Below are 24731 nucleotides of genomic sequence, written 5' to 3'. Positions count from 1 at the left end.
ATAAAAATAGTCATGACATTGGATGGCAATTTAAGTCAAAGAAAATTGTAATAGTGAAGTGGCTAGCGGACGTGAGTTATCTTCCATGGAGGAGCGGGCCGCCAAGCTTGGGCCCGTGTGCGGTTCTTTCAGGTGTAGCGAGTGGGTTTGAGGCGAATAGTACAGTCGCAGAGTCGTTTTGTAACGAATAGGTTACGCCTTTTATATTAAATCAAGATTAACTTGACAGTAGACGCGGCATTGTAGCGACTAACACTCTTTAGCCCGTGTTGCTAATTGTGCCATGTAAAGGGCGCTCGTGCGAATGTATGGGGTGGCGCGTGCGTTTATATGAGACACAGTTGTGGTGAAAGTTGATTTTTGTGTATCATAATAGTTGATTATGGACTCTGTTACATCGCTTAAGATTACAGGTGGCTAGCCAATGAGAATTAGGATGGCTAGCTAGCATTGGTTGCCTGATGGCTAAAGTTTCAGATTTGACAAGTTCATTTCAGATGGTTGTAGCCAAGAAGGACAGTGTTGGGTAGTGTGTGAAGAAGTGTGTGTGTTTGTTTCAGACACAGGCCATGTTCAGTTCCAGCGCGAAAATCGTGAAGCCGAACGGCGAAAAGCCAGATGAGTTCGAATCTGGCATTTCCCAGGTAAAGTACATCTAGGTGGGCTGTAGTGTGTGTGTGTGTGTCGTGGTTTCTTTTAGTAGTAATATTTAACGTTCTTTGCCTTGCAGGCTCTTCTTGAGCTGGAGATGAACTCTGATTTGAAGGCTCAGCTGAGGGAGCTCAATATCACAGCTGCTAAGGTTGGTGATGACCATTTCATCACTAGCTGAGATTCATCTTTTAGTGAGGTATCTGATTGAAACCTCCTTGTAATAAATGCAAAGTGACCAACGTGGACACCCTGTGAGATGGCTCTCGTATGGCTCTGTCCGTGTGGCGTATGGGAGCGTAGCACATCAGTGCTGTGACGTACAGTCCCGTTCCACGACGTTGGACAGCATGCATGTCCCCGGCCTCTGGCTGGTGAGGACGGCGTCCTGTATATTCCTAGATCTTCCCAGAGCCTTTTAGGCTGTTACTGGGGAGGTAAACCATGCAGGATACAACCCAAATTTAGAAAGAAAGTATTCTTGATCTCAGAAAAAAATCAGCGTGTCTGAGCAATGTGGTTGTAAATTAAAGCTGCTGTTTGTTTTGTGTTCAGGAAATTGAGGTTGGTGGTAGCAGGAAAGCCATCATCATCTTCGTGCCTGTGCCCCAGCTGAAGGCCTTCCAGAAGATCCAGGTGCGGCTCGTTCGCGAGCTGGAGAAGAAATTCAGTGGCAAGCATGTGGTCTTCATCGCACAGGTATAGGTTGTGGGGGATCTCTGCGTTGGCATGTTGATTCCCCTTCTTTAAACCTAGCACATGTCTACTGCATATAAAGCCAGACAAAAGCACTTTGTGTTTAGTCGTTAAAAGTACTTTGAAGTGCTGTTTTTGAGTTCATTAAAGGTAGATTGTCTTTGTATGGGTTCCTTGATTGAAGATGACCAGAAATCTTGTTCAAGATGAGTGGTTAGACTCCAGCGGTGAGCTGGTTTTGCCGTTGTAGTATTTTTAAAATGATTTTTTAAGCATTACCTGTTACTTTAATCTGTACTGTTGATATCAGACATGGTTATTACATGCCGTTTAAGGCTTATTTGGACAGGTTGTTTGACTTGCAACATGAACTATTTATTGCAGTTGTACTTGGCTTTGTGGATTTTGTCTAATTTACTCCATGTAACACAGGTTCCCAGAGGGGTGGTTTAAAAATTGTATTAAAATAAAAAAAATATTGCGTTTTGCTGTATGACTGCAAACAACTGTGCAGGTCAATGTCGGATAGGTTTTTTATATAGAATGTGGACCCACTGTGGCCTAAACACAACCAACGTGGACACCCTGTGAGATGGCTCTCGTATGGCTCTGTCCGTGTGGCGTATGGGAGCGTAGCACACCAGTGCTGTGACGTACAGTCCCGTTCCACGACGTTGGATAGCATGCATGTCCCCGGCCTCTGGCTGGTGAGGACGGCGTCCTGTATATTCCTAGATCTTCCCAGAGCCCTTTGGGCCGTTACTGGGGAGGTAAACCATGCAGGGTACAATGCCAAAACTTCTACTGAAGTTAGAACATTGGTTAGAAACCATAAAGAATTGATCTTGATGTTTTGTTACAGAGGAGAATCCTGCCCAAACCCACCAGGAAAAGCCGTACGAAGAACAAGCAGAAACGTCCCAGGAGGTACGTGACAGCTGTTCTACAGGCACTTGAAATCCGCGAAGATGTTTTAATGTTGCTTTTCCAGGTTTGAAAAGTGTTGGAATTTTGTCTAAAGTACTTGAAAATGCTTGTAACTAGTTTGCAGACAAGTAGCTGTCTGAATAGTTCGCTTACATTATTATAGATAGAAGCGAGAAATGTAGCGCCATTTGTAATTCCAGAGCGAAACCTTAGTGCGACGACGTAGTCCTGTTTTTAGGGTCTAATAGAGAAGACTTTCAAGCTTAAAAACACTTTCTTCTCATGCTGCACGTGTCTCATGACCCTTTGTTCTGTTAGAGCTGTTTTCAAGCCCCTATCCTGATGAGCCCAGCCTGCTCTGATTGGTCAGCTGTGCTTCAAATCAGTGCACACTATTTATTAGGATCAACAATTGTCAAGTTTATTATCAAACACTTTGACTGAAAATTCATGCGCTTTTGAGTTATTTTCATTTTAGAACTATTAACCTTCTAAGATTAGTTGCCAAGGTAGCCTTGCTGCCTGAAGTTTACAGGTGAGCAGTGTCTGGGTAGTTAGTCAAATTAAAATATTTTCCAGTACAGCCCAAAATGTACAGTTGGATGGCTAAACCCTGGCTTGAATTTACTTGCAGACTGAAAGCAAGTAGTTAGCTTAGCTAGTATAGGTAGCTAATGTTAGATGCTGGCAAGCTCCCAGTATCCTAATTAACTGGCATAACTAGTTCATGAACTAAATATTATGAGGAACTAGCTTATTTACATGGAGGTTAGTGTGTTTTTGCTTCTCATTCAAAGATGGGGCTTGTTGTCGTGCAAATGTACAAGATGCATCTTTCTCAATCACCATGTCAGGTTACATTTCTAATATCTTTTCACAACTGCTCAGAAGCAAGCTGTCCAAATAGTTTAGTTGCTTAGAGACATTAATTCCTCCTACTTAATATTAGCTTCACCGGTGAAATGGAAACAATAATTGACAAAACGTCCTGTTAATATGAGCATTTCTTCCCAGAACTGAAATAAACTGCGGTTTCAAACTATCCTATGGATAAACGCTACATTGTTTTGTTGTTAATTTAGTAGCTAGGTACTAGTGAGCTCCAAGTATCTGATGGCTTGTATCATTGTAACGCCTGCAAATATGTTATAATATATTAGTTAACTAATTTTGACCTTGCTTCTTGACTAACATTCATTTTGTTTCAATCCATGTCTCAAATACCCAGTGTTCATATTTTCATCAACAAAACTCAGAAGCGAAGTAGCTACAGTCAGCGAATCTCCCCTTGAGCAGTTGTAACAGCTAAGCCACCTTGTTTTGAATTAATCATGAACCCCCCAAACGCACCGAATCTTCTCTTCTCCCACTCAAGTGGAGCAGGCGTTTCTTTCACAAGTACGAGATGTGAAAATCCACCGTCGAACTGCTCACGGTTTTTGATGCGGTCCTCCGTGTAGTGCCAGGCTCGCTGGAAAAATAATTGGAAGACTAGAGGGATCGGGAGTAAATGAACTTTAACCACTGATGACTTTGTGGTTCTGTCTTTGCAGACCGTTCAACGGTGTTCCCTCGTAACGCAAAACGTGTCATCTTTTCTTGACATGACTGCCAAAGTTTGTACAAAACTGAGCAAACTCTTCCCAGCCTACAGTACTGGTGCATGAAGGCGTGCCATGCTTGCCAGTAGGTGGACAGCATGTGGTGTTGTACTTCAGGCACCTGAGGACCAGTTAAATTTATTAATTATTCACTCTGGCGTGCGCTTTAAACTTTCTCTCTAGACTGTTGACATGTAGAAAAATTAAGATGGGGGGAAAAAACCATAATGGGTCCCCTTTAAACTTTATTCAGAACAAGAGTTTTTGCAACCCTTTGTGATCTACCAACGTGGACACCCTGTGAGATGGCTCTCGTATGGCTCTGTCCGTGTGGCGTATGGGAGCGTAGCACACCAGTGCTGTGACGTACAGTCCCGTTCCACGACGTTGGATAGCATGCATGTCCCCGGCCTCTGGCTGGTGAGGACGGCGTCCTGTATATTCCTAGATCTTCCCAGAGCCCTTTGGGCCGTTACTGGGGAGGTAAACCATGCAGGATACAAAATTTTCATTTGGTGTATACACTTTTTTTTGTCTAATGTTTTTGGTAGGGTGCTTGTTGGTACTCTGTGTACCATTTTGTTTTATTTTAATAACATTGTAATTATGGGTTTGTCCTATAGCCGAACTCTTACTGCTGTGCACGATGCCATTCTTGAAGACCTGGTCTTCCCCAGTGAGATTGTTGGCAAGAGGATTCGCGTGAAACTGGACAGTAGTCGGCTTATCAAGGTGCATCTGGACAAGGCACAGCAAAACAACGTTGAACACAAAGTGAGTATTGCTTCATTCTCAAACTTCCCAACGTGGACACCCTGTGAGATGGCTCTCGTATGGCTCTGTCCGTGTGGCGTATGGGAGCGTAGCACACCAGTGCTGTGACGTACAGTCCCGTTCCACGACGTTGGATAGCATGCATGTCCCCGGCCTCTGGCTGGTGAGGACGGCGTCCTGTATATTCCTAGATCTTCCCAGAGCCCTTTGGGCCGTTACTGGGGAGGTAAACCATGCAGGGTACAATCCTTCAGCTGGCTACTGCTCCAGTATGTTTTTACTAGGTTGGTAAGCTTATTGTAGTAAACAGGACTAATTGTGGCTTTTTTACCCAATACATTTTGCAACTCTCAACAAAGATGCCAATGTAGATCAACTCTTGAGTGTTGGAGATATTTATAAGGAACTGAAATTCCCAAATTTAGTTGGGCATGTTGAAGTTTATTTAAAATTTTACTGATTATTAGGAGAACTTAGTTTGTCTTAGATCTACAAATGTGTGTTTACCATTTTGTGGTAACCAGATGCAATGATCTGATGCTCAAATTCTTTTCCAGGTCGAGACCTTCTCTGGTGTGTACAAGAAGCTCACAGGCAAAGATGTTGTATTTGAATTCCCAGAATTCCAACTGTAAAGTGCAGATGGCAAAATAAATTTGTATTCCATCATGTCCTTCATCACGGGGTCATTATTCAACAGCTTGGACACGGCAGCTCTGATTCAGATCATACCATAATAAACTCCCATGTTTTAAAAACATTACACTTTATAGAAGTTGCAGTTCAAATAAAGTTCGATTTTTTTCCCCCCTTGTAAGCTTGCAAAAAGGGGGGGGGGTGCCTAGATGCTTATTTACAACTGCTTTAAGAAAGTCTTGACGGTCTAGGGATGCAGAAAAGTGAAACCCATCTGTTGTCTGGGTTGCCAGTGTTCTATATTTACCTCAGACAGCAGAAAGCTGTAGTGATTTATATTCATTTGTTTTTGCTATAGAATGTCCTGTTTAAGAGGTGAGTCCTGCTGTATTGTAATAACTCATCTATTCACTGTAGACAGTAGGTTTTCATTGGTCACTTTTACCAACACCCCAATGGAATTTTTTGTTGAGTTGCTCAACTTTCACTTTCATACTAGCATATAGGTTGCTTTCGAACAGACACAATTGTTGCTTACTGTATAATTTTGGGACTGCCTCCCAAAGCCCAATGCCAGCAATGATTCTGTGAATACAAGTGGTGCAACATACAAGATTGTAACAAGAATGTCTGACCCATTCACCTGTAAATCTGGTCAGCCTGTGAGGTTTGCAGGACCTTGCATTTCAAGTGGTATCTGTATCATTCATTAGGTAACTCATGGGTTGAACTATGTATAGGACTAGTTGTGTATCATCTTCTGTGACCACGGTGAGCTGTTGTTACCTTACAGAGATTGTACTAACTGCTGTGCTGTATGTAGTGTTTGGTTTGCCCTTCACTCATGAGCGTGGTAACACTTGTCCAGCAGAGGGCGCTGATGAGTTCTGTATTTCAGCTTTGGAGTTTCATTGTCTCGTCAGGCTTGCACAAATCACTTTTATCAGTGCCTGATTAATGCAGACTGGTTTTATTTGCAGTTTAAGGATTGTATTGGGCTATTTTGAGACCTGGTGAAATCCCATAATTATAGAACAAGCTACAGGAATTTATTACAATTTGTTTAAATAATTCTCATGGGCACATAAGCGTGTTTTAGTTTCTTAAATTTTTTTACTGTTCTCTCAGAAAAAAGTCTGATATTTGGCTCTCGGGTGAAATTTATGGAAAATGTCCAAAGCACACACTACATTGATGCACCATGAAAGTACGGCATTTTAGTAGAAACATGCAATGGCGATTTCCTCATTTCAACAAAAGCCAACAGGTGTGTATACCTGAACAAAAAAAATCTAGTGTCTCAATAACTTGTCACGCCCCCTTGAGCATCAGTTACAGCTTGACGACGTCTCGTGTTGTTCACAAGTCGTCTTGTTTGCTAGGGCATGGCACTCCACTCTCCTTGAAGGGCCCTCAGGTCATTTAGGTTCTGGGGGTACGGTTATGAGCCTCTTGATATAGTGGCTGATGCACAGCTCTCCTTGACGTCTCCAACATCGTTGACGGGCAATATTTCTGCTAGGCGCGAATTGGCTTATCGGTGAACAGCACCGAGGCCCACAGGTTCCTTGTACAGCGTTAATGCTGCCTGCCCCATACGAGACGACGCCAGCGTTTGGTGGTATGTCCAGGTACCATTGCAGGTCGTCTAGCACGCAGGCCACTCTAAATGGTTTCAAATGGTCTGACGTGACACTTGGTACCTCTCACCTCCCTTAAATGTACCTGAAGTTGTGCCATTATTTTTGCTGTTAAGCTCAATGTCAGAGAAGCTAGTTGTGCAAAAAGTACTGAAATGGCACCCAAAAGCCAAAAACTTAGTGAGTAGTGTGTCGTGTACACGATTGCTTGCCAATGAAAAAATGATGCAGTGAGGTCATTTTTTTTATCTGGCCCTTCATTGCATTTGTGTGTCTATATATATATATATATATATATATATATATATATATATATACACTGCTCAAAAAAATAAAGGGAACACTTAAACAACACAATATAACTCCGTCAACCACACTTTTGTGAAACCAACCGGTTCAGTTAGGAAGCAACACTGATTGTGAATCAATTTCATCTGCTGTTGTGCAAATGGAATAGACAACAAGTAGAAATGAGAGGCAATTAGCAAGACCCCCCCTATAAAGGAGTGGTTCTGCAGGTGGGGACCACAGCCCATTCTCAGTACCTATGCTTTCTGGCTGATGTTTTGGTCACTTTTGAATGTTGGTGGTCCTTTCAGACTCGTGGTAGCATGAGACGGACTCTACAACCCACACAAGTGGCTCAGGTAGTGCAGCTCATCCAGGATGGCACATCAATGTGAGCTGTGGCAAGAAGGTTTGCTGTGTCTGTCAGCGTAGTGTCCAGAGGCTGGAGGCACTACCAGGAGACAGGCCAGTACACCAGGAGACGTGGAGGAGGCCGTAGGAGGGCAACAACCCAGCAGCAGGACCGCTACCTCCGCCTTTGTGCAAGAAGGAGCCCTGCAAAATGACCTCCAGCAGGCCACTAATGTGCATGTGTCTGCACAAACGGTTAGAAACCGACTTCATGAGGGTGGTATGAGGGCCTGACGTCCACAGATGCTGGTTGTGCTCACAGCTCAACACCGTGCAGGACGCTTGGCACTTGCCAGAGAACACCAGGATTGGCAAATTCGCCACTGGCGTCTTGTGCTCTTCACAGATGAAAGCAGGTTCACACTGAGCACATGTGACAGACGTGACAGAGTCTGGAGACGCCGTGGAGAGCGATCTGCTGCCTGCAACATCCTTCAGCATGACCGGTTTGGCAGTGGGTCAGTAATGGTGTGGGGTGGCATTTCTTTGGAGGGCCGCACAGCCCTCCATGTGCTCACCAGAGGTAGCCTGACTGCCATTAGGTACAGAGATGAGATCCTCAGACCCCTTGTGAGACCATATGCTGGTGCAGTTGGGCCTGGGTTCCTCCTAATGCAGGACAATGCTAGACCTCATGTGTCAGCAGTTCCTGCAAGATGAAGGCATTGAAGCTATGGACTGGCCCGCCCGTTCCCCAGACCTGAATCCGATTGAGCACATCTGGGACATCATGTCTCGCTCCATCCACCACCGTCACGTTGCACCACAGACTGTCCAGGAGTTGGCAGATGCTTTAGTCCAGGTCTGGGAGGAGATCCCTCAGGAGACCATCCGCCACCTCATCAGGAGCATGCCCAGGCGTTGTAGGGAGTTCATACAGGCACGTGGAGGCCACGCATAATACTGAGCCTCATTTTGACTTGTTTTAAGGACATTACATCAAAGTTGGATCAACCTGTAGTGTTTTTCCACTTTAATTTTGTGCGTGGCTCCAAATCCAGGCCTCCATTGTTTAATAAATTTGATTTCCATTGATGATTTTTGTGTGATTTTGTTGTCAGCACATTCAACTTTGTTCAGAACAAAGTATTCAATGAGAATATTTCATTCATTCAGATCTAGGATGTGTTATTTGAGTGTTCCCTTTATTTTTTAAGCAGTATATTACACACATATACTGCTAAAAAAAAAAATTAAGGGAGCACATAAACAACACAATGTAACTCCGTCACAGGGCCGGCGCCAGAACATATACAGTGAGGGGGCGTCAGAAAATTTCGGGGGGGCGAACGTAAGTTTATGAGCGGGGGGGGGGGGGGGGGTGGCGAACGTAAGTTGTTGAGTGGGGGGGGCGGTGCATGTAACGATTGTCGAGCGGCCGAGGGGGCGCCATGTAGCGATTTTTGTAAAATAAATGGGTCTTATTTTTTACATTGAGGGGGCGGGACACCTCGCCTGAGGGGGCGACGCCCCCGTTCGCCCCCCCGTGGCGCCGGCCCTGCTCCGTCAACCACAATTCAGTGAAACCTACAACCCAGCAGCAGGAGCACTAACTCCTCCTTTGTGCAGGGAGGAGCAGTGCCAGAGCCCTGCAAAATGACCTCCAGCAGGCCACTAATATCCATGTTTCTGCTCAAACGGTCAGAAACAGACTCCATGAGGGTGGTATGAGGGCCCGACATCCACAAGTGGGGCTTGTGCTTACAGCCCAACACCGTGCAGGGCAATTGGTATTTGCCAGAGAACACCAAGACTGGCAGATTCACCATTGGCGCCCTGTGCTCTTCACGGATGAGAGCTGGTTCACACTGAGCACATGTCTGGAGACGCCGTGGAGAACGTTCTGCTGCCTGCAACATTCTCCAGCATGACCGGTTTGGCAGTGGGTCAGTAATGGCGTGGGGAGGCATTTCTTTGGAGGGCCGTATGACCTCCAAAGAACCTCCATGTGCTAGCCAGAGGTACCCTGACTGCCGTCAGGTACTGGGATGAGATCCTCAGACCCATTGTGAGACCATATGCTGGTGCAGTGGGCCCTGGGTTTCTTCTGATGCATGCCAATGCTAGGCCTAATGTGGCTGAAGTGTGTCGGCAGTTCCTGCATGATGAAGGCATTGATGCTATGGACTGACCTGCCCATTCCCCAGACCTGAACCCAATTGAGCACATCTGGGACATCATCCACAAACGCCACGGTGCACCACAGACTGTCCAGGAGTTGACTGATGCTTTAATCCAGGTCTGGGAGGAGATTCTTCAGGAGAACATCTGCCACCTCATCAGGAGCATGCCCAGGTGTTGTAGGGAGGTCTCATCAGGTGCATGCCCAGGTGTTGTAGGGAGGTCTCATCAGGTGCATGCCCAGGTGTTGTAGGGAGGTCATACAGGCACGTGGAGGCAACACACACTACTGAGCCTCATTTTAACTTGTCTTGAGGAATTTCCACTGAAGTTGAATCAGCCTGCCATTTGATTTCCCACTTTGAATTTGAGAATCCAGACCACCATGGGATAATAATAGTGATTTACATTGATAATTTTTGTTATTTTGTTCCCAATGCATTCCACTATGTAATCAATAAAGATTTTAAACTGGAATATTTTATCTAGGATGTTGGAACGAATTAGTTTAACTTCTACATTTTCATATATAGACTGGTTCCTACTATTAATTTAGAAGCACTACGCTTACACAGTGGATCAAGGACCTTTGTCCGAAATGTCCTGTTTCTTGAATTTTGATCTTTTATCACTGTGGCTTTAATGCGTTTCATCAATGAAGCTGCAGTTTTTGTGTATATTCATTTGAAATGTCTGCTTCACATTCCCCCCTGCCCTAGTTATTTTTTCAACATGGCAATAACCTGTGTACTTTGTCCTGTTTGCCTTTTAAAAAAACAGTTTTGCCCAGCTGACAAGCCCAGTCAGAAGAACAGGTAGCATTTCCTAGAGCATTTTTGTAACCAAAATCCTTGAGGACTTATAATATTTTTCAAGCATTTCACATTGAGGATGGCAAACCGATCAGCTGTGAAATTGAATGCCAGTCAACCAGATTTTCTGCAGTTCAACAACCTGGCTTGTGAAACAGCTGGAGGAAAGGTGAGTAATGATCATCACCAAAACAGCAAGTTTAATACCACTGAATCCTAATATTTCAAATCATCGGCTCCATAAATTGTGTGGATTTTGAAAGGTTGTCCATGGTTAATTTACTACTCCATCTATTCGAGGTGATTTTTGCAACTGATGAGTGGTTTGCTCCAGCGCAAAATCTCTTAAAGGTACAGTGTCGAACTGGCCGTGTTCACATGAACGTTAGTGGGTGTATAGCATGTATTCCTTTTAGTTATTGTTCTTGAATGTGTTGACATGGTGTGCTCTGAAGAAGGGACCTCCAGAGTTCCTAGCCACAGCTTTTACTGAATTTGGAAAATGGATGGACGGTTGGGAAACAAGGAGGAAGAGAATACCAGGTATTGCGCCATTTCTTAGAGTAAAAACCCTAGTGTGTAAAAACCCTAGTGTGCCAGTGTAAACTCTTTGACAGCGCCTTGTCATTGGTCCACTTTATGGCTTGGATGGGTGCAAGCACTATGGACTACTTTCAGCAAGAACAAAATTTGTCTATTCACACCTTTTGAAGATCAATGAAAATGAAAGAGTGGGAGAAAACCCTTCAAAGTATTGCAATGGGCTGTGGCTATCTGACCTGGTGCTTAGGGCACCCTATAATCCTCAAGAGTCCTGCCCGGCAGACTGCTTAAAAGTCATGCAGCTAGTGATCTCATGAAAAATACATTGAGCGGATTCTCTTGTCTGGCATGTTAAAGGTCATGACTGGTGCGTTGTGCGGCTGGGGGTTCCTGGTGTCATCCATGGCTTTGATGTGGACACGTCCTTCTTCACAGGAAACCACGCTCCTTTTATTTCGATTCAGGCTGCCTGTTTTGGTACGTACGGGCGAGGATAAGAAGTGCGAGGAGCCGTCGTGTAGTGCTCAAGTGTACAAGTGTACAAGTGTAAAAGCAGGAGTTGGTTATCCACTCGGTAAAAAGAACTTTACTAAAGTGTAAAGAAAAGTGGGCGTAAGTGATCTAGCAGTTATGCGTCGCCTCTGATACATGTAGCTGTTGAGAACGTTCCCAGAATGCCGAGTGAGCGTCGTCTCGTGTGTTTTAGAGGAGCTGGCTTTGCCGTTCTTAGTGCTTGAGGGGGACCGGACAGGAATGGCAGCTTCAGTGGTTCAGTTTGAGGCCGCAGCGCAGGTAATTCCACATCTGCTGTTGGTCGCCACGAAGGCCTTGTCTCTTACCAAAGGGCTTGCCAGAACGTCGACAGACCTGGACTTCTGTCTGCCAGCTTCACTCAGAGAGCTGGGAGGAGCTGGTGCCAGAGACGGCCCTGAAACCTGGATACTCGGATTCATGCCACAACTACTTCAGTGTCTCCTACCCTCACAGAGTGTCCCACATTCGCCTGAATATGTATCCAGGTAACGGACACTCTCCATGTCAAAGCCCCCAAAATGTAATGATAAAGTTTACCTCATCTAGCCACTAGTGTTTTTAGTTATAAAATATTATTAAGCGATTTCCTAGGCAATGTGTGTGTGTTTGTGTGTGTTTGTGTGTGTGTGTGTGTGTGTGTGTTTTGAACAGAGGTCCTTTATCAGATGTGCAAAGTGCTTCATGTGCTTATATATATAATCTGAAGAAAACTCACAGCCGATGAAGGACTCTCTGGAGACTTTGTGTACTTCACTATAATTTTTAATCTCACTCTCTATATATAGTGTAGGTGTATTCACTAACTAACTGCAGGCCGCACATATTTGCTGTGGCCAAAGCAACTCTTCTGTTGACTGCTGACAGATGGAGGTATTGCCAGGCTGCGTGTGTATGGGATTGGTCAGAGAGACTGGTCTACTGTGGCCGCCCAGGAGGAAGTGGATCTCGTTGCCCTGGTCAGCGGTGGCGTTTGTGTGGGCTACAGCGATGCACATTTCGGCCACCCACGCAACATGATCGGTACTTGATCTGACAGACTGAAAGTGTTTCAGAGAGAGCATCTCTGCTGTAGCACACCTCAGTACTGTTGCGCTAACCACAAGTTTGAGATAAGAGGAGCTAAGAGTTTCATATGCAGGAACCCTTGAAAGAATTTAACTAAGTTTCAAGACACTGGACATTGTCCAAACTCTTACTTGAAGAGTTATTCATTAGTTAAAGTGATTGAAATACTATTAGGATGAACTATGATGTCACCTAGAGCTCTGGAGCAGGAGTTTTGCACTTTTGCAGGTTCAGGTAGAGCAGAGAACATGGCCGACGGGTGGGAGACCGCACGACGCTTGGATCGTCCCAAAGTGTTAAAAGTAAAATTACTCCTTCGATCATAATTATTATGGGAAGTAATTCGTTTTTTTTGTCAGTTCATACTCACTGACCACATGGTCTGATTCTCAGATGGACATCAACAGAATCTTGCAGGTCCCTGGCTTTGAGTGGGCTATCTTCAGACTCGGGCATCCTGGTGTGATCACAAAAATCGAGATAGACACCAATCATTTTAAAGGTCTTATTTAGCTACAAGTGCTTGAGTTGTGCAACATACTCTAACTATGCCTCCACAGTATGCTGGTAAATGTTTACAGTACTTTTTTTAAATATATACTTTAGGCAATTTCCCTGATTCGTGTAAAATTGAGGCCTGTGATTTAACCCCAGAAGAGGAGAAGAGTTTTATAAGCAGCAAGTGGAGCCTTGATAAAGGTCCAAGATGGAGAATGCTTCTCCATTCTCAGAAGGTACGCCATCTGTCTTCACAGTGTGCAAGTTTCTTGTCTGAGAATATGTATTATTCTATGCTTTATAAACACAAGCCCCGTCATGGAAAATTGCATAGATCATCCCAGCAATACCGATTTGTCACTGTGAATACACCCTCCCCCACCCCCAAAATCTCTCCTTTCCAGCTGAAGCCCCACCACAGGCACTTCTATGCGGGTGACTCTTTGATGCAGTGTGGCTCCGTCACTCACGTGCGGCTGGTCATAGCCCCCGACGGAGGGGTCAGTCGGCTCAGACTGTGGGGTCGCCCAGTTTCTGCCAATTCAGCTAATCCACGTCAAATCTCAAAACTGTAACTTCATACCTGCAGACGTAGATTTGTATTTTTATTTTTTACACTTTATGGTAATCAAACTGTTGGTACTATGCCTATTTTATGACATTCTTCCATCATTATGGTTTTCGTGTATGAACAAGTGTAAAATTATGTTAGCGTCCGATATAAAAATAAACTGAAACATAAAAAAAACCAAAACCTAATAAAATTTGTGTGTGCTTTGTGAAAACTTGTAGCCTATGTTAGCTCTCGAGTCTTCTAATCCCAGTTCCGTTTTAGGTTCCCATGACAGTGTACTTAACATTCAGAAGTTACACTCTGACAGAAGCGCCAGAACTTCTTCCTATGCCTCTGTGGACATCTGATAAGATGCTTCACAACCGAGTCGACGGTAGTGTTCATTTTATTTATGACCGGATGTCATCTAACATGTAGCTATTTTTTGATAACTTGTGACGCTTGACAGTCTTGCTGTGTTAGTTTACAAACATGCCTGGCTTATCAGGAAGGGCCTCCCGTTCACAACCTATAAAAACTGCGGTAGTGTACCGGAACGGCGACGCACACCTTCCCGGAAGAAGGTTTGTTGTTAATCCGCGACAGGTGTCAACTGTCGACAGTTTCTTGAACACGTGGTGTGGATGCATCGTTTGTGGCGGTTAGAAATCTACACATCGTGCTGTCCATACACTTCTCAGTCTAGACGGTCTGCTACACGGCGAAACTTAAAACACACGAGTAGGTACACGTGTAATCTTGTGCATACATCCCAAACCTTTATGTTTCTTCAGAATCTACATCATTCTGTTTTCAGTTACTTCCAAATTACAGCGAAAAGGGACTGAAGGGGCAAGACCGCAGTCCTATACAGAAAGTTTGGGAAGTTTCAGTGCTGAAGTATTTGCAATACTTCTCAAGCCACCAGCTCCTGACAACATGCATGCACTTGGTCGTTATATCTCTAAGTTTCAGCGAATTTGCCTAAACTTTGAACACATTTCTACACAAGACTTATCCAACTTGCTGCTGATCCCTTACGTCTGTGGAACAGCACTGAAATGTGGCTGGAATTTTAAATCGGCCGAGTATGTTTCACAGTCCCAGCCCTTGATGTACTGACAGCTTCCGCAGAGGCCCTGAGTTTTTCCGTGGCTTCCTTGTTATCATTTTTGTCATGTCCTTCCTCAGATTAAGCCAGTGGTCCATAGCAGAATAATAGTGCCAGCCCGATGGAGAAGGATTTTCCACGAGTCATGCACTATCAAGTCAGTACAGATTTCCTGCTCTCTCTTTAGTTGGGGCGCACTGCCAGATATATAAGGGTGGATGCTAGATTGGGTGTTTAAGTCTGGGAGAGGGTGCAGTTGTCTTATTTGACTGTACAGTGAATATACACTGCCCTCTATATATTCCATATAACTTGTTCCTGTTTTTACTTCAAGAACAGAGAAATCCTCAGTGTTGAATCACAGTGTTCATTTGTGTCCTGTAGGTTTCAAAGCACAAAATGTATAGATGTATAGATGTCGCAGGAGTTATTTCGACAGGGGGCATTTTGAAGTGATGAAATTTCCTGCTTCAGTGCGAACAAATGTCACATTTGATTGCTTGTTTTAGGTGTAGTATTTGAGGCCATTTGGCATATATAAATAGTGTGTTTACCAACAGCGATATCCTGGTGGCTCCAGCTCATATTCTCACACCCAAAACACACCCTCAAAAACTGGGATCGGGTCCTGGCGATGGTGAACGAGAAAGTTCACCTTCGCACAGGGGGCTGTGCACAGGTGTGGTGACAGTATTGCTGCATGCTTTATAAATGATGTAGCTTTAACCTTCAGGTACCAGCAAGCATTGTTCATGTCTTGGCTGTTTCTTTTTAAAGAAAGGACATTGGGCTTTATTTGCTGGTTAGATGGTACTCCATTATGCAGCTCAGTGGAGCTGGAGAATAACCATTACTGTGTAGCAACAGGGATGGAAAAGCTTCATCCACTGGGTAACCAGGAAGTGTGTCATCCTGAAGAGCAGTCTGGGGTGAGCTATGTCCTTTCATCACACCCCATGTTTCAGATGCAATAAAAACATTGTTTCTTTGCCACTTATTTTGAGTGACCATAGGGCAACATATATTTTTTTCTTCTGCTGTCTCATTAGCGTCCATGGGGACCAAAGATAAAGAAAGGAAAACAGTCTAGAGACCTGGTAGGTTTCAAAGCACAAAATACAGTGTGAGACACAGAGCGTGTGAGAAATAGAAAAAAAAACAAGAGACTGGTAAGATAGTGATAATAAAAAAGTATCATTTGGAGACATTTAAGCTTGGGGGAAAAAAGCTTTCAGTGTAGTACAAGTTGTCAAACCAGGTAAGTCCACATAAGAACATGGCTTGCCAAATTACAGAAGTCTACAGGACTGATAATGTACTTTCTCTGTCATTTCTGAAACCTAAATTGACACATTTCAATGTAATGCTAAAAGATGGTGCGCTATTGAGTGTTCTTGCTTAACCATGTGGTTCAAGTGAATGATTGTGGTTCAAGGTAAATGTAAATACTTTTTAAAAAGATGAGTGTTTGGTCACTGCTTAAGTAGGGTACTCTGCTGTACAGTCAGCCAGTGACGGTTCATTCTACCAATTGGGTGCCATGATTAAAGTGCCTTGATGGTTGTCTTCCTTGAATCTTGAAGAATGGGAACAGGTCTGATTAGTTATCAGAGCTTTTTAAAAATCTGATATGAGCAGGCACATCATGGCCTCCACGAAATGCCGGATCTCAACATCATGGCACTGGACTATTCACAGAGCGTGAAGATCTCAGCCTTCCCCTGAGGAGTTCCACCATGAAGAAATGTTCAGGACATGTGTGATTCTATTTGCATTCCAGAAGTACAGAAGCTGTTCTGAGGGAAAGAATAGTTATAGCGTGTGATGGTTTATATAATGTCAGGTGTTGCTGTTCGTTTCTCCGCATAAATTATTACGCAACGCACAAGACCGTATCAGGTGCAGCGATTATAATATAGTCTGTTCAGCCTATTAATTGCATTCTCGTGGGTGATAGATGGTGCTGCTGAATGTGTCCTAATGTAATAATGGTTTCTTCTATGAGGTAACGAGCTGGCAGGAAAGCTTGGCTGGATACCACATACACCCTCGTGCTTTATTGTGGGGAGGGAGGATGAGAATCTTCTGTACTTCTCCATTCTCCACAGCAGTTTTCATTACGCTGAGAAGCTTTTACAGAGTACAATTTTGTTATGAAATGCATAAACTTCAACTGAGGAAGAGGAACTTTTTTATGGTGTGAAGCAAGGTTAGGTTCTTCTGGAAGGTTCCAGAACCACAGTTTTATTTAAGACGGTCACAAAGACTGTTAATTACATTCAAACTATTTTAATGTGCTTTTTTTTTCTCAATCACCAGCACATTGTCAGAAGATGGAAGTGGTATAATGGCACATCCATGCTGCTTTGAGCATGTGCCTAGAATCAGATGTCCTTGAACAGATTGACCATGTGGAGATTGAGACAGCACCAGGCATCTCTCATCTCTCTGGAGTGAATCAAGCTGTATTGTGATTAATTACAGTGCGTGATGCTCACTCATGCAACACACACACATACACACACACACACACACTGTCCTTATTCCAGACCGTCTTGCAGTGGATGAAGATAAGTGTGTCTTGCACAGAGCTGAGATGAGTGAGGGAGAATGAATTGCACACTCAGCTTCTTTGGTCTGGGAAAAGGTCAATGTAAAATACCTGATGCATCTCTGTTAGCACGACACCCTGTGGCTCACCACCACACTAGAAATAGACCTTTTTGACACTTTCCTACTGCCAACTACGCAAGTCCATTACGCTCCGCTTACTTGCTTGAAAGGATTTGGTATGTGGAGAAAGAGGGCTAATGCAAACATTATTGGACTAATTATAATGGGGATCCAAGATCAAGGTGCAACTTAATTTATAATGATGGTCTATTTGAGGCTTGTATTGAGGTAACTAAAATATTTTTTGCTTGAATTACAATTATTGCCAGTTTCACAAAGTTCTCTGACTCAGAATATTGTACTTGGTTGAATAGACGCATAGGGAGATGTCCAGACGTATGAGCTATCACATTTAGCCAGTTAGGCTAACTTTAGACTCTTCCATAACCTGTGATGGCCACTAAAGCGCTTGCCTCGTACTGTGACATGAGGCTGCACTGGGCTTAGTGTGAGTTGTGCTTCCAGTGCTCACCAGCAGGGGACAACAGAGACCCAGCAAGCTTAACTCCCACCAGCTCAGGTAATGCGAGACTGCTGTATGTGAGGGTGTCTTGTACACGTCTGGCCGCCCCTTGCACCCCCACCCCGCCTCTCAGCAGCTGCACATCTCGCTGTCTGTGGCCGGGCTTGTCAGCCTGTGGTCTTGGCAGCCTGTAATTGAGGTCCAGGCTGAGTCATGCAGGCGTCGTGTCTGCTGCTCATGCCACCGTGCCTCTCCACTCGTACACGGCCAGAGCGCCCGACAGGCACCGGCTCGTCCCCGCGCCGCCCTGACGGGTGCTCCCTAGACATGGGACGCGCCCGGGACGGCAGCGGGCACGTGGGAGATGGCGGTGTGCTGATTTAAATGAGTGTGTACAGCTGCGATACGCACTGGTCCACTTGATTTAACTCATCAGGGGGCTTAACAATGAGTTGATGATGATAAAGCAAAATGTACAGTAATGCTGCTCTGTGCTGTTTGGAGGTAACGGGTGACTCAACATACACTATCCATTAGGTTACATCACTGGACCTGAACAATTGTTGGGCAGAGTTGTTTATAATAGTTTGTTGAGACTTCATGGTAGTGGATTTAGTACACATTGATGTGTATTACATACTACAGGCCTGCATCTCAACCAGGATCCCCCCTCCCCTCCAAACCCTCCAAACCCATGAGCCTTGTAGCCATGAGTCAACGCACAGCGTTGGAGAAAACAGACAGGCCTTAGCAGACTACAGCATCCCCCTGCCATACACAAACTTGACATGTAAACCATAAAATTCAGATTTGTACCTTCCCACATCCCCTCCAACCCGCACGCTCCACACTCCACCTTGCCCTTGTCTCTCGCGCGCCGGACCTCTCCATCAATACGCGTCGGGCGGCTGACAGAAAGAGCGATATTTCCGAGGAACTCTTCCAGCCCTCCCTTTCCCCTTCAGCGTGTTAGGATTTTCTCTGTTTGATCTGCGCTGTTAAATAAGACGAATGCCATTAGAAATTCATGGCTGCGCCGTGCCATCAATAAATGATTAGTTTGTGGCGCTTGCCCGTGATTGATTGGCTGCACATGAGATGTATTGGAAGCAGACTGAGGCGGTGCCAGCCGGCGTCCCCTGGGGAACAGCCGAGCTTATCAGTGCCTGACCAACACCAGCAGCGTGTGCGGGAGAAAACAGAAGCTGCCGGCAAATGGCATTTATTTACTGTTGACGTCGGGCTGTTCTCGCGTCGTGGGGGCGAGATTCCGGCTTCGGCTGAAGGACGTGTCCGAGATTATGCTCCTTCGCCGACATGTTCTACTGATTCAGTTACATGTGTTTTTAGATGCATCTGCATGCTCGAGGCGTTTAACTGACTGAGTAATTAGTTATCGACGAGAGGGTGGAAATATTGCGCAACACCACAAAGACAAGGCATTGTTCTTTATTCAAATATTAACTGTTTTAAATGACACCCTAAAACGGTCTTTGTGTTTATCGAGCGGTGATACACCCAGGTTGTAGTTGGAGCCACAGTTTGGATCATTGTGCAGACGGTTGAGATGGGGACAGCGCCTGCCGTTCCCCGTTCAGTACGAGGGTCCTCTGCGGAGGTGTGGAGAGCCTGGTTTTCCACTTGGAGAAGATTGGATATGGCAGCTGAGGATCTATTGACATTTGAATTAGCAGAAATGTTCAGGACACTGGTAAGGTGCTTAGCACTGGGAGACTACAGCAGGAACCCCTTCTGGCGTGCCCCCAGTCATATACACACATGTACACGGGAGGACACTCTGGTGCACATGTTTTGCACCTACCTTGTGTAAAATACCCAATATATTGCACACTTCAGGTTGTTCTTGATGGCGGTGCACAGATTTTTGGGAAGTGTTCTATACATTTATGCCAGTGAAAATATTCCTGTTGCATTTCATGATGGATTTTTCGGTTGTTGATAAAAAAAAAAAAAAAAAACACTTTCAGCTACTTATGATCAACTGCTTGTGATTCTTCATTATCATTACAGTATAGTGGAGTTTTATCTACAAGTTTGATAGCTTTGGCTAAAGTTTAGTGTGTGTGTGTGTGTGTGTGTGTGTGTGTGTGTGTGTGTGTGTGTGTGTGTGTGCGCGCACGTGTGTGCATGAATTGGCTTTTTTTTGTTTGTCCCAACTGTCTAATGTGTTTTGATGTAGTTTGCAGATCCCTGCCTCCACGCTGACTCTCTGTTCTGTGCCAACCCTGTGAGGAGAGCAGCCAAGCAGTGGAGGCTCGCCTTCAAACCGCCCCGTCTCCTCCCGTCAGGGGGTAGGAGTGTGTGTGCGCACAACAAAGAGCCCAATCACGGGCCAGCAGCCCCCCTGCCTCACGGAGGAGGCAGCGGGAGGCTTTGCGCCCAGGTGGATATGTGCCCCGCTCGACCCGAAATAGGATCATAAATGAATTCGCCACTTCCTGGGAGTAGTTTCAACCTTGTCGGGGAAGTCCGTCTCTTCCTCTGCCCGCGTTCCTCTGCCTTCGTGACAGATGTGGGTGCCATCGCCAGTCTTCCATCGTAACCACATTAGACCGAAGATTGTTCGGGTCACGCGGCGAGACTTTGTGGTCCGGGCCCAAGCTTTTCTAGTACTCGTCCATCCCCCCAAAACTAAACGCAATCAGTGACACCTCTGATGGATGTCTGGCTGTTTCCATTACGTTGTAATGTAAATTCCAAGGCCTTTCTGGGTGAGCCCTTGCGTGATTCTCTGAAGGTGCGTGCGATCTCATCTGTACGGTTGGTTTAAAAAAATAAATAATAATAATGTTGACCATCCAGGGGTAATAGCTCCAGATATATATTTATCTGCAGTAGCTAATGTTGGTTTATCTGACATTCCATGGAAAACTCCAGAGTCTCTCTCTCCCATTCATGGTAGCTCGCTGACTGACACACTGCCATGTCCGACCTGGAGATTGCTAGAAAACCCATTTGGCCATTCACATATTCCAGACGCTTTCGGCAGCGCTGTCAGTTCACAGAGGCCGCAGCCGGAGGCACAGGAGAACAGATCACACACCTTTCTGTGGCCGTTTGGTCCAGTCGCTCCACAGACCCCTGCCGTTACCACGGGCGTCCCGAGGTCTGTCAGCCGCATTGGAGCGAATTGAGTCTGGAGCGTAAATGGTAGAAAGTAAAAGTAACAGCTTTTCAGGGAACGGGGAGCAGAGAGATTAGTGAAAGTCAGTCCACTGGGTGTGAACACCATCAAGGATGCCAGTCAGTCATAGGGTGTGGACCTAAAGCTAGAGTGACAGGCTCATTGATTCTCTTCATTGGTTGGGGAGGAAAAAAAGAGAGATAGAAGTGTCTGTGTGGTGGGTTGCGGGGGTGAGGTAGTTTGGCTGGTAAGAGGATCACTCACCGGCTGACCTACTAGCTGAATGGCAGCTAGCGGTGCTAATGGTGATGAATGGCCTCTCCGCAGAAGGTGGCGCGTTCAAGGCCCTGAAGCCCCGGGAGGAGGACGCTGGGGCTGTGGTGGTGCGAGAAGACAGCAGGATCCAGGTGGACCTGCCCATCCGTCAGGTGCTTCACCAACATGCCCCAACATGCTCCACTCAGGCAAACAAGTCAAGGAATCGGGGGCCTCCCCTTAACCCCGACTGAGCTGGGGTTGTGAGGAATGGCGAGGAGCAAACGGCACCATTTGTGAGAGGTTCGGTTGAGGTGTTCTCTCTTCTGCAGGGGTCAAACGGTGTCTCTACAGGGACAACGTGGCCTGTAGACTTCACACTTCACACGTGTCCTCACGCACACTGGCACACCAGATGGTAAAGTAGCACTTGACCTACAGCTGCAGAGACCCCATATCCCATAATATGACTGAGCAACAGGTATCTGGATAGCAGTGGCAGGCAGGTAAACTGCTCCGCTTGTGAAAAATCCGCTATTTATATTTATATTTAAACCTTTTATATATTCATGATTTGAATAACTAAATTCGACTGAACCCATTTAGAAGCGGACTTGACAAGCCTGTCATTTATGAATGATTCATTTGTGCTTTGCTAGATTGTTAAAGCGAAACTCTTTCAGTGTGAGACTTGTGAAGCGCTGAGGTGCACACTGAAGCACACCCGTGCTTCTCTTTATGTTTGTGTTCTGCGCAAGGTTAACAGTTCATCCTGTTTTCTGTTCCACTTGGTCATTTATTCGCGTTTAATGATTCCAGCTGATTCTTCAGTCAGTCAGCTGAGCATTTCTCCTCAATTAATAACATGAAATCTGCCAATACCTCAGCGGGGTGCTTGATCAATCGCCTGGCCCATCTCTCTTCAACAGGAATTAGCGATGGAAAAAAAATTAAATCTCCATCGATCTGCACCATTGATTTACTTTAGTCTTTTCCACCGCAATTACCCCTCACGCGTCCGGCGCGGTTTTCCGGCAGGGTCTGGAGCCTGGAGCAGACCCCCCCATCCCCACCCTCCGTGCTCAAGGTCAACTTTAATCAAGCTCATGGCCCATCACGGGCTGCCGACAGCCCCAGCCGCCAAGGCTTCTCCCTGGGGACGTGAGCGTGGCGGCTGACGTCGTTGACCCACTGCTCCTCTAACTTCCAGCGGCTCGTTACTCGCCAGGTTCCTCGCGGAGGCGTCAGGCGTGGCGGAGCTGACCCTCGCCTCGCCCAGTACGCCCGCTTACGTAACGAATCCGTCCGCGGCGTCGTGGAGCTGACGATCGTTTATTTAGCAGGTGATATTGATGTCACCGCTGTGACGGATGTTTTGTTTCGTTTTCTGAAGCACGTGTTCACGTGTTCTCAGCGCTCATAACTATATTGTTCTTATTTAACTGTGATCAGAATATATCGTTATTTAGTTTTGCCCGAGAGGAGGTGCAGTGTGTTTACTATCAGTGTAGTCGTTCATGCAAGTCAAAAGTATTGGATTCAGAATGGAAGTGCTGTTTATTCTGTGCAGCATGGCTCGCTGTCTGATAGTGGCTGTTTTGAAATGTATGTGTTTTGGTTGCAGGTTTTGATGCGGCGTGCTTTTCCATGGAAATCTGATCAAATATGCCTCGTGTGTTTCTGGTGGGCACCGATGTGTCCGTGTCATTTGAAATGTTGTCTGTGTGACATAAAATAAACATTAAAACTTCGGCACTCTCTTATGCTGTCAGGCCTCGGGCGAGTTGGAAAATCTCTCATGTTGTGTCCTGTAAGAGGCTCTGCTGCATACGGTCCCAGTACTGTATAGATGTCTTTTGATGACATCGCTGGTCTGTTCCCCTACGTGAGCCGTCCCGATAGACAAGAAAGCAACACTGGAGAGGAGACCAGCGCAAATGTGTCCGGCGCGGCCATCTGAGCTGCCCTCCCGAGTCGTAAACGTGACCTTCACAGAGCGCCTCTTCAAGCCACACGCTGGCGTGAAGGAGGGCGGGGTGGTGTTTGAGGCAGTCGAGGTGAGTGCAGTTGTAGTTCACGTGCCCCACGCCTTTACCTTTACTCTGCTGGTTCACTCTGCTCCCCACGTGGTAAGGGCCTTCGTGGAAACCCTCAGTGGGCCAGAGAACCGAAGACTTTAGTCATGGAGACTGTTTCTAGAAATGGAGTGTCCTGGTCAGAGCTCACTGCATATACTGGTGTTGAGACGTGAAGAAAGGGTTAGTAGATGCTTTATGAAGAAGACCCTTGAGTGTGAGCCTGGGTGTTACTTATTACTGTGATATCTATACAATATCAAATGAAGCCTGATTTTGGGTTAAATCATTCTGCCATTGGGGAGCTATTCTTTTTTGAGGAAAGTCCTTTTTTATGTTTGTCAGGTTTTATATACGCTGGTAAAACCACTGTTTTTTTTCATTAGTCAATATGTCAATAATAAGCATATTAATAAGATTTTTTTTCTTTAAAATTTATTTATTTATTTACAGATTTACGGCATTTTCCTATGTTAAGGCATAGTGGAAATCCATTCTCCAGACTGTAAAAATGCTCAGTAAAGCGAATTCTCTCAACAGTCTATTTCACGTTTGGCCTTGTTCCTTTCCCTCAGTAAAAGAGACATTACTGTAGTCCACTCTGCAACCTCTCTCCAATGAAAATGTCAGCGGTCACCCACCTTATGCTCTTTCATTTATTCCCTCATAACAAACTGGATTTACGGCCCCCTCCCGCCTGCAGGCGGCCATTGACAGCGCTCCCTGAGTTACTGCTTTCCACCTGAGCAAGCTCTCGCTTCTCTCTGGTTTTATAATACCAGGGCCCTTTCCACGCAGGCGCTGGGAGCGCAGCCCGCCAGAGTTTCACCACTCTCTCCTTCAAAAGCCATCAAGTCTGTGATCACTGACCCGGGAATTTAGTGTGACAGCAGCGGTCTGCTGATATCTTTCATAAAACACCCTGATTGACGACGGGCAGGAAAGGTGCGTTAAGTCGTCGTGGCGTGCTGTAAATTCCGCACACGTGCATGCGTGCGTGCGCCAGGAACCCGGCGTGTCGTGCTGGAACTGATCCTCATGGTCTTTTTTTGCGTGGTACATCACTCACGCAGCGCAGTGATGACCTGATGATGATGCCCTTCACTCTCTTTGGGATTTTAATCATTGTGTAAATCACAGGCGTGCCTGAGAGAGATAGAGAGGAAGAGAGGACAACACTGATGATAAGCTGCCCTGCGTGCTGTTTATCAGTCTGGGATGATCCAGGTGCCACCTCTGCTAATACACTTCTGCTATGA

The 24731-nt window shown here is 45.6% G+C and overlaps 2 protein-coding genes, 4 non-coding genes and 1 pseudogene across 6 annotated transcripts; all 7 read left to right on the top strand.

The window, feature by feature from the left end:
- The first annotated feature begins 495 nt into the window (after nt 1-495).
- On the top strand, nt 496-5318 carry rps7 (ribosomal protein S7). The gene is made up of 6 exons (XM_076993127.1): nt 496-644; nt 731-802; nt 1207-1350; nt 2210-2274; nt 4499-4649; nt 5207-5318. Exons 1-6 carry the CDS (start codon nt 570-572, stop codon nt 5282-5284), a joined length of 585 nt encoding a protein of 194 aa, XP_076849242.1. The 5' UTR covers nt 496-569; the 3' UTR covers nt 5285-5318.
- Nucleotides 890-1110, top strand: LOC143497281 (small nucleolar RNA SNORA73 family). The gene has a single exon (XR_013125767.1). It is a non-coding gene; the product is annotated as a small nucleolar RNA SNORA73 family (small nucleolar RNA).
- LOC143497282 (small nucleolar RNA SNORA73 family) lies at nt 1919-2139 on the top strand. The gene has a single exon (XR_013125768.1). It is a non-coding gene; the product is annotated as a small nucleolar RNA SNORA73 family (small nucleolar RNA).
- Nucleotides 4160-4380, top strand: LOC143497279 (small nucleolar RNA SNORA73 family). The gene has a single exon (XR_013125765.1). It is a non-coding gene; the product is annotated as a small nucleolar RNA SNORA73 family (small nucleolar RNA).
- On the top strand, nt 4677-4897 carry LOC143497280 (small nucleolar RNA SNORA73 family). Its single transcript, XR_013125766.1, has one exon. It is a non-coding gene; the product is annotated as a small nucleolar RNA SNORA73 family (small nucleolar RNA).
- A 5231-nt stretch (nt 5319-10549) lies between the features above and the next one.
- On the top strand, nt 10550-13905 carry allc (allantoicase). The gene is made up of 11 exons (XM_076993149.1): nt 10550-10726; nt 10858-10908; nt 11013-11100; nt 11458-11577; nt 11807-11892; nt 11987-12119; nt 12499-12654; nt 12928-13001; nt 13093-13201; nt 13306-13433; nt 13602-13905. The coding sequence occupies exons 1-11, from the start codon at nt 10637-10639 to the stop codon at nt 13770-13772; spliced, it is 1206 nt and encodes a 401-aa protein (XP_076849264.1). The 5' UTR covers nt 10550-10636; the 3' UTR covers nt 13773-13905.
- A 337-nt stretch (nt 13906-14242) lies between these two features.
- Nucleotides 14243-18322, top strand: LOC143497246 (doublecortin domain-containing protein 2-like; annotated as a pseudogene).
- Nucleotides 18323-24731: the final 6409 nt, after the last annotated feature.

Source organism: Brachyhypopomus gauderio, unplaced genomic scaffold, assembly GCF_052324685.1.
Source record: "Brachyhypopomus gauderio isolate BG-103 unplaced genomic scaffold, BGAUD_0.2 sc104, whole genome shotgun sequence".
NCBI classification, from domain to species: Eukaryota; Metazoa; Chordata; class Actinopteri; order Gymnotiformes; family Hypopomidae; genus Brachyhypopomus; species Brachyhypopomus gauderio.
The sequence above is the reverse complement of the archived record's forward strand: the minus strand, read 5'-3'. Positions and strand labels throughout refer to the sequence as shown.

What these genes read in the sequence shown, in the direction of transcription:
- rps7 (XM_076993127.1), top strand. Translation starts at nt 570, where the DNA reads ATGTTCAGTTCCAGCGCGAAAATCGTGAAGCCGAACGGCGAAAAGCCA. An exon ending in TCGAATCTGGCATTTCCCAG is followed by an intron (nt 645 to 730) that starts GTAAAGTACATC and finishes TTTGCCTTGCAG; the next exon opens with GCTCTTCTTGAGCTGGAGAT. An exon ending in TCAATATCACAGCTGCTAAG is followed by an intron (nt 803 to 1,206) that starts GTTGGTGATGAC and finishes TTTTGTGTTCAG; the next exon opens with GAAATTGAGGTTGGTGGTAG.
- allc (XM_076993149.1), top strand. Translation starts at nt 10,637, where the DNA reads ATGGCAAACCGATCAGCTGTGAAATTGAATGCCAGTCAACCAGATTTT. An exon ending in GATTCAGGCTGCCTGTTTTG is followed by an intron (nt 11,578 to 11,806) that starts GTACGTACGGGC and finishes CGTGTGTTTTAG; the next exon opens with AGGAGCTGGCTTTGCCGTTC. An exon ending in TGCTTCTCCATTCTCAGAAG is followed by an intron (nt 13,434 to 13,601) that starts GTACGCCATCTG and finishes TCTCCTTTCCAG; the next exon opens with CTGAAGCCCCACCACAGGCA.